Raw genomic sequence first — 8,574 nt, 5'->3', positions numbered from 1 at the left:
AGCTAAAAAACTGAATAAGTGTCTTGAATTTGTTGAGACTTTGTTCTCAGATGCCATCTATCTTATGTTAGATTATGGAGAGGCTTCTTCTTGGTGGCTTGCAATTTTGACTATCGTTTCATTTAAAATCCTCTGAGTACTTATATTTACCTCACATTTTAACTTTCAATATAAAACTGTTACATTATTTCTAATAATGTGCATCAACAGAAACTTCAGCATGATATTGGTCTATCAGGGTGTCTGTCTCCAATCTGACCCAGTGCGTGAAAGGCTAAAGCAAAACAATGTGGCTATAGATTTTATATCCTCCTGCACTTTAAGAAATAAGTAAATCTGTAGTAAATAAATCTGTCAGCACTTCTTTGAACAGATAAATCAGAGAGGAATCTTTTTTCTTTATATTTCTTTGATGGCTTTTCTTAAAGTCATATCTGTGGTATTTTGCTAAACATAAGTCTCATCTTTGAAGGCAGTCCATAGCTTTGAATTTTTAAACAGATGTTGGCTTCCCTCCATTTTAGTTACGCTTCACACATACAGTCTCAAAATATTGAATTAATAAAGACATACAATGTTGCTTACCAACTTCTTGAAGCAAGTTACATGAGAAGATTGATACTGCTCTCAAATCTGACTGGTTAATATGTGGCAGTTGGCAAGCAGTTAGCGTAGCTTAGCATAAAGACTGGAGACGAGGGGAAAGGGCTAGCCTGGCTGTGTCCAAATGTAACAAAATTTGCCAACCATTACATCTTAAGCTCACAAACAAAAAACTAGATATGACGTGTTAATAAGTGAGCAGATAGAGCCAGGCTCGCAGTTTCTTCCTGTTTCCAGTCTTTGTGCAAAACTAAGCTAATGGGCTGCTAGCTGCAACTTCATAATTAGCGCGCACACACACGAGTGACATCAATCTTCTCATCTAACTCTGCAAGAAAGCAAATATATCAAACTAAGTCTTTAAATTTCTACTGCATCACTCTTTAGCTGAATATAGGGTGAATTGAGACTGAACACTATCAGTTAGCAAATAGAGGAAAAACAAAATGGACATACTGTATATCAACATTCATAAGCTTGTATTTTAAGCCATATTGGACAAGAAATTATAACCCCAATAGATGGTGAAGGTGTCCACTGGTTTTTCAATTTGCAAGTCACCCCAAGAACTGCAGTAACACACTTCCTGGGCTCGGACCACCTGTTCAGACGTTACACTACTTAAAGCACCATAGTAACACACTTCCTAAGCGGCCTGTGTTATTGGGTTAGCTCTTTTCCTTGTTGTGCAACACACTAAATGCCTCAATCCCTTGTTCTCAGTTCCCTTTAAGCCTCTGATAAGGAAGTGAACTGAATTTTTTTTGTCCTTTCCAGCGAGAGTGACCTAAAAAGGGAGATGGGGGAGGTATATGTTACAGTACAATAGCTGGTAAATCTCTCCACAGTAACCACACCAGAGCACTGAGCACATGCTTATGGAGGGAGGCTAATCAGCTTTCTGCAGATGGGTTAATGTCCTTACACTGGCTGAGAGGGGGGGGCCTATATTTAGTGTCCACTCTCTCCCTCTTAACAAGGGATAACATTGGTCCTGTTCTCCACTCCATAGCTCATCTCTCTCTCTGCTTAAATTCATCAAGAAGCCAATACAGGCAGAGATGAAGGGGAAATAAATGAGGACAAAAAATATAGAGGGCCTTGATCTGTGTACTCACAGTGACAGTCAGTGAACAGACTAACCAGATACAAGTAACAATAGAGCTGCACAGATCAAAAGCTTACTAAAAGCAGTGTTTTGGTCAGAGAAATAAGGTTGAAGGCAAAGATAAAGAGGAGAGAAAATGGTAGGGTGACAAAGAGACAGACAGAAGAAGAAAAAAAGATGAAAGAGATCATGAGAGAGAGAGAGAGAGAGAGATGAAGTAAAATATTTATTCTCAGTGTCAGCAGGGAAAGTGACATCTGGAGGCTGAGGCCTACGGGCATTAGAGTGATGCAGACCTGGAGCCAGTCTACTCAGTCAGTTACCATGTGTCCCTGGAGACTAAGGCTCTGCTGGTAGTAAGGTCTGTGTGTATTCATGATCTACCTGCTGTTGCAAGCACACACCTAATGAGGTCTGGCAAACGGCACGATGACGGTCGCTGACGGTTGTTGACGCTCGTCGGTGACGTCTCTTGGAGGGGAAATCCGTCACGTTCAGCTGTCACTTGCTGGCAGCAACGACGGTGCCAGCTGGGATCATGTGGGCACCTGAGGGCGTTGACCTGATGAAGACGTTTCCTCTGTCTGTTTAAGAGTTGGCACCAAAATCTAAATGCCAGAGCTCTTTCAACTCAGCTAAACTGTAGTAACTCAGTAAGGTAAAGCGCCTGAGAAACATCATGTAGGTTATTGTTGGTAGTGAGTGTGAGATTAGTGATGACAAAAACAAAACAAAAAAAAAGTGAACTGAAAAACTCTTATCAGATTGTCTTTTTTTGTTTTTAATTATCAAGTCAGTAAACTTGAACACAATTATCAGATCATTACTTTTTATGTCCATACAGGACGGCAGTTAAACACACGTGGAACAGTGAAAAAATCTCTTTGGAGCAACAGAAATCCATATGTAACAGCTCATCACACACATCCAATGAACACATGTTAAATCATTGTAGCCACTGTGTCCAACTGCACTGCTGCACATCGGCAAAAACAACACACAAATTTGCATACACCACAAAAAAAAAAAAAAAAAAAAAAAAAACTCTTCGACTCAAAGACACAGCTTTGAATCTGCCTGCTACACCAGCCAAACACAGACTGTACAAAAATAGAGATTGATAGAAAAATAGCTCTGACATGTTTGAGAGAATATACTGAGTCTCTTGCACTTGTAAAGCTGAAAATTTACACCTGTTATTTTCATGATCATCACAAAATCATCATAGCTGAGCCAATTTGCCTTATTGCCATTCAAATATTCATGTGATTGTCTTTATCGTGTACTCTCTATTTTTTTTGTGTTAAATGCAGCCAAATTTCCAGACATCTCCAACTTTGACTTTTTTTTTTCTTTTTTTTTTATAAAAGTGAGGATGAAATACTGTACATTGGCCGATGTTCATCGAGCTTACATCATCTCTGAAGCTTTTCTGGCTTCATGCATACTGCCGGGTCTCTGACTCTATCAGTTGCACACTTGTGCTTGTAAATTGCTGCAACATCCCTGCGTACACAATCCAACCTCCACCCCTCTGACAAACACACAGCTTGTTGTGTCAGTGTGAGGTCTGCAGATATTTGCAGACACCAATACATGGGATGCATATCCTGAACCTTCTGGTGTTTGTTTTTTTTTTTTTTGGAGAGAACATTTTTCTTTTAGTACACACACTGTCAAAATGTCTTTGGGGGGGGGGTGAACATTTTATATATTTGAAAGAAGGAAGGTATAAGTATTTTAATTGTCTTAAAACTTTCCAGTGTAATTTTCAAAATTCCAAACACATTTCATATCTGATTTACTTTGTTTAAAATAAATTTGAAACTTAAAGATACCCTGTAGAGTTTATGACCACTAGTAGCGCTATGAAGCAGTTTTTCATGAGTGGGTCCTTGTTTTGTTTGTATGGTGCCTGCATACATGGGTGCACATGCAACCATACGGGCAGGGTGTGTTGTATCCCACTAAAACGGCAGTAAAGAAGAAGAGCACAAACACGAATGTAAATAATGCATGGTTTAAAATGTTCAAAAACTGAATATAACTTAACTTTAGTTTTTTTTTTTTGTTTACAAGAAAACTCCACAGGGCATCTTTAAGTAAGCTTGAGTAGCATAATTTGATTAATTAATATGCATTTTAACTCATGTCTACCAAAGACCAGTAGAACAGTTCAGCATGTATGCATTTTGATATACTTTAAAAGAATTACATGTGGTGAAATCGCATTTTGAAATGCGCTTTGGGAAAAGCTTTTCTCTTCTACAGATGATGAGATTACGTTGTTACTTCCTCTTTGGTAATCAGGATGTGCATTCGTCCAGCAGGACTGCAGATAAGAGCAGAGTCTTTAACTAAACACTGTCAAATATTGGTCCTACGGCTGCCTCAGTGTAAGAGACCTTACTCAGCACTCTGATCCTCTGTATATTCATTATCACCTTGAAAATGTCAATGAGACAACTCAACAGTTCTCTACGATAAAGAATCACAAAAATATCTCTTCCCTTTAGGCTTTATCTAGGCACTTAAAGAAAATTATTCCTGTACAGAAATAAAGCATGCATTGTTTTGTTTCTTTTTTTTTTTTTTTTCAGAGTTCGGATAAACTTGAGTATCAAAGTAGATCTTTGGATTTGTAAACAGTATCCAGTTCCTCTTTTTGCATTGTCTGTGACACACACACACACATGCACGCACACATGCGCGCACACACACACACACACACACACACACACACACGCACACACACACAACACAGCACATGTAAAAGGTTGGAGGGCTGCTGCTGTTTGACCATGAATCAATATCTTCATTGCGTCATGTGTCTTCTGTTCCTCTCCGTGGCTGTGCTGTATGCGAGTGTCTGTTTTGGTTTATCATGTGAAGCGGATGTGGATATTATAGTGTACATGTTCACCGTTTGAAATTTGAGTTCCTGTGAGCCCTAACTCAACACAGGGGGAAAATGTCATCACATCCAGGCTGTTAAAGACTCCGAGGCTGAGCTCAACTTGTGGTTTGCTCTACCCAATCGATCTTAGCCCTGATGAAAGAACCATAAAACTGATGGGTCAGCCTCTTTCATTGGCATCTTTCCCTGTGTGCTCAGCTCCTCCATGCTGTGGCACCCTACACTGGGGAAAAGCCTTTCTCTGGCCCACTGCCTTCATCCAGGTTCTTTGTCCTCATTTCCCTTCCTTCCTTCATTCTCATCTTTTATCTGCACTCTTTGTCTGATTTTGATTTTTTTCCCATCAGATAGGCAGAGAGAAATAGATCATTCTTCCCTTATAAGTGGGCATGTGTTCCACCAGTCACACAAAACTGCATGAATGTACACAAGGTTTAGTTACAGGGCAACCAGGTGGCATACATGGGATGTTGCGGAGGAGTAAGGTACTGCTGAGGAGGCGAAGGAGGACAGGGGTAGACAGGCTGAACCTGCGCTATGTAATAGTTGCTGAAGTTGCCATCTGAGACATAAGGAGCCGGCTGGTAGAAGCAGGTGACGTTGGCAGCGTTGGGAAAGGCGTTCTGCTCTGCCAGGACCCGCAGCGCCAGCGACGAGATGAGGCTGAGCGTCTGACGCCTCTCGTGGCCCATCAGGCACACCGTGCTCTCCTGCACCACGCCGTACAGCGTGGCCAGATACTCATACTTCCTGTCCTCTAGGTCTACAAAGTGGTTCTGCAGGTAGGACTCCAGCTTCCTCCTCTGCTCGCTCACATCAGGAAAGTCTATGAAGAAGCGGGAGCACATGTAGCGCTGCAGCTGTTTCATCTCGTCATCACGAGCTGCACGGAAACCCCGCACCAGGAGGTGGCAGTACTTCAGCAAGCCCCCGCCTCGGATCTCCTCTGGACTCCGCGTGCAGATGAGGCGCTTGCGCAGGTGGTCGAGGGCGGTGGGGAAGTCGCCGTAGACGCTCTCCCCTAGGATGGTGGGGTGGAAAGTGGCGGCCATTGGGTGCTCTGAGCACTCATAGAAGAGGAGAAGTGAGTCCAGCCGGATCTGGAAGGAGTCCACGCTGAACTCAAACTGCCGACGAAGAGAGTCCACAAACTTTAGCTCCACATTTTTACCACGATTGTTGGAGAGGGAGATGAGACTCCAGCGGTCAGAGTCATTACACACCTTCACCATCTTTTGCACATAGGCCTCCTAAAAAACACATAAGTGAAGAATTAGGTGTCATCACCAAATGCATCTCATGTTTTTGCAGAGTTTAAAGTCAGTGAATCCATGAGTTAAAGCTGAAGTCACAAAAGTGAAGACGCTGTTGGAACAAAGGGAGTTCACAGCTAGATTTACCCCCTTTATATTCATACTTGAAACCATAGAACACACAGGCCTAAAATCATGAAAACCATTAAATGCTTACAGCATTTTATCCATTACACATCCAGAAAAATGTATCAAGTTTTGGTGTTTATATTCCATCTGTCATATGCAGAACACCCAAAAGACACTACAGCAGAACATGAGCTACAGGCTAAACTGGGCCAGAAATATTTTTGATTCTTCAGCATCAAGTCATATTTAGAATCAGACTTGTTTTCCAGTCAACCAGATGCCCACTTCCTCCTCCTTGTCTTTTCCTTCCTCTCACACCTGTAATACAGCGTTAGTTCCAGCAGTAGTCCTATTCCTCTGAAAATTATCAGACAGTTGTTTGGTTTCATTATTAGGTTTACTAAAGATTGCACTGTGGGTCTTAAATAGAGATTGTCTGGATAAAAAAAATATTACAAACCAGCCTTTGTTTGAGCAGGCTCCAACCACCAGAGATTAATGCTATTTGCAGCAGATAAAAATCTCCATTTGGTCTGTTATGTTTTGCTGATCACATCTGTTGGTGAGCCATTAGTAGCCTGGGTAGTCCTCGGTATCCAGGTAACTGAGGGCCACTGATTGATGTGGATCTCACTCCAATTGGATTAGACAGAATCCTCTTTGAATTGGAAACCAACCCTTTTTACTATTTGAAGGCTTATATCTCTGTGGTGGTTGGATGGATTCATGGCAAATCTCAATCTAGGTTTTTTGAGATTTAGTTAAATTAAATTTAAGAGCATTTGCAAAAAAGACGTGAATTGACTGGGAAATACAAATAACTTCAGCCGTTGTGATTACAGTGAGTGCAGATGGAAATAAGACAGAGAGGGAAAAGGAGGTCTACAACAATGTGCAATATTTCCTGGCAGGTTTGAAAGGCGAAATGTCAAATCTGCTTTGCAAATCATATGACCAATACTGTGTAAATGAGTTATAATGAAATACACTACCTTTAAGGTCACTGGTGTGAGCTTTTCTTTATTCACGCCCTCGGGCAGGAAGTCTAGAAGAGAGTCCAGAACTATATCTTTCACTATCTGAAACTCCATCTCTCCTTTCAGCTCGGCGCAGAATATTAAGTCAAGATCTTTCCATCCCAGACCGCTGTCCTCGTGCAGGACGTAGCTGGCCGCGGAGCCGTTCAGGCGCACCTCCCGGACATGTATCCGCTTCTCCTCCATGCGGCTCCGGACCACCTTGACGATATCTCGTGGCTTCATCTCCAGAGTCGGGAAGCTCCATCGGCCGTGGATGGGGATGGAGCCGGTGAGGATAGTGTCGAGCCGCTGCACTTGCTCCCAGTTGAGCACGCTGAGGTTGATGCTCTCCCCGTCCGAGCAGCTGTCGGCCGCAGCACACTCCACACTCTCGTCCATGATGATCAGAGGTAGTAAACGACAAAACTTTCCACTAACTCCTGTTGGAGCAGTGGCATCAGCTAGCTGCAATTTTTTGTAAAACTGCCCCTCTGGAACTAAACTCTATCATAACACCAAGATGCTGGACGACACGGCATCTCTACGCATGGCGGAAAGAACTAGTTGGGCGGTGAAGCCTAATTCTTGTCCTACTTCTTACATAAAGTCTGCGCTCCAGACAAATTCAATTCATGAGCTTTCCAGCCATAAGGCTTAGTCACTGTCCGGCATCTGCTGCCCTGCTGCGCGCTGCGCTCCGGCTCTTTCGCCAAACTCTAGGAAGAAGACACCAACTGTTGAAGCGATTGTTCCTCACAGCGTCAGTTTTTCATTCCGTCCCAAAGGCTCACTGACGCATCCATCGCATCCGGGAAAACGTTTGATCCACCGCAGATTTTTTTTTTTTTTTTTACTTCTGTCCTCTTTGGCTCACTTTACGCACAGATTGTAGCGCGTCCCTGCTGCGCAACAACAACTTTACGCGTCGTTTTAAGAATGTCACACTTCTCAAATCCACACCTACTTTCAGAAAGTGGTGTATGGTTGCTTATCCTTTACATTTTGGCCGATTGTCGCTCGGTGATACTGCGTGATGCCACAGAGGTCCCACTCAACAGCTGCTGGAGAAGTTGTGAACAGTGTTCCTTCCAGTCTGTCAAGCACTGGGGCGGGTCGGTTTGATTGACAACCCCCACTTACTAATAGCTGCCGCCACTTCCTACGCTTGAGCTACTTTGAGTGGCTGCAGTCCCGGAGACTGAGGCGGGTCTGGAGAATGGGCGTTACACATGAAGAGAAAGAGTCCGGCTGGACGCTGACCCTCGACCAAAACCCTTTCTCGCTTAGGTTCGACTTCTTTTGCACTTCTTCTCCTGAAATGCCCACCTCGGCCATCACTCGTATCACTCCAGAGAAGCAGCCACCCCCATTCTTGCTGCATTGTCTTTTATCAATAGAAGTACCAAACAAGACTGATCCAGTATCAGTTGTGTTTGAGCACTGCAGTGAGGATACACTCACTCAGAAAGGTGTGCAACTTATTCAACACTACAGAAGATGCCCCTTTATTTCCTAATATTTTGAAGTGGAGAAAAAGCTTTTACC

General features: G+C 42.9%; 1 protein-coding gene across 1 annotated transcript; it reads right to left on the bottom strand.

The window, feature by feature from the left end:
• Nucleotides 1–2,468: 2,468 nt before the first annotated feature.
• On the bottom strand, nt 2,469–8,127 carry LOC111672775 (terminal nucleotidyltransferase 5A-like). Its single transcript, XM_023430340.2, has 2 exons — nt 7,003–8,127; nt 2,469–5,878 (listed from the first exon to the last, which is right to left on the bottom strand). Exons 1-2 carry the CDS (start codon nt 7,426–7,428, stop codon nt 5,063–5,065), a joined length of 1,242 nt encoding a protein of 413 aa, XP_023286108.1. The 5' UTR covers nt 7,429–8,127; the 3' UTR covers nt 2,469–5,062.
• Nucleotides 8,128–8,574: the final 447 nt, after the last annotated feature.

Source organism: Seriola lalandi, unplaced genomic scaffold (genome assembly GCF_002814215.2).
Source record: "Seriola lalandi dorsalis isolate HSWRI2012SDOR001 ecotype SW California unplaced genomic scaffold, Sedor1 jcf7180002054901, whole genome shotgun sequence".
Lineage (NCBI taxonomy): Eukaryota > Metazoa > Chordata > Actinopteri > Carangiformes > Carangidae > Seriola > Seriola lalandi.
This window is presented reverse-complemented; position numbering and strand designations above follow the sequence as displayed.

Excerpts from the sequence above, each read along its gene's own strand:
- LOC111672775 (XM_023430340.2), bottom strand. The coding sequence starts at position 7,428 with ATGGACGAGAGTGTGGAGTGTGCTGCGGCCGACAGCTGCTCGGACGGG. Across the intron at positions 5,879-7,002 it reads TCACACCAGTGACCTTAAAG|GAGGCCTATGTGCAAAAGAT; the intron begins GTAGTGTATTTC and ends TGTGTTTTTTAG.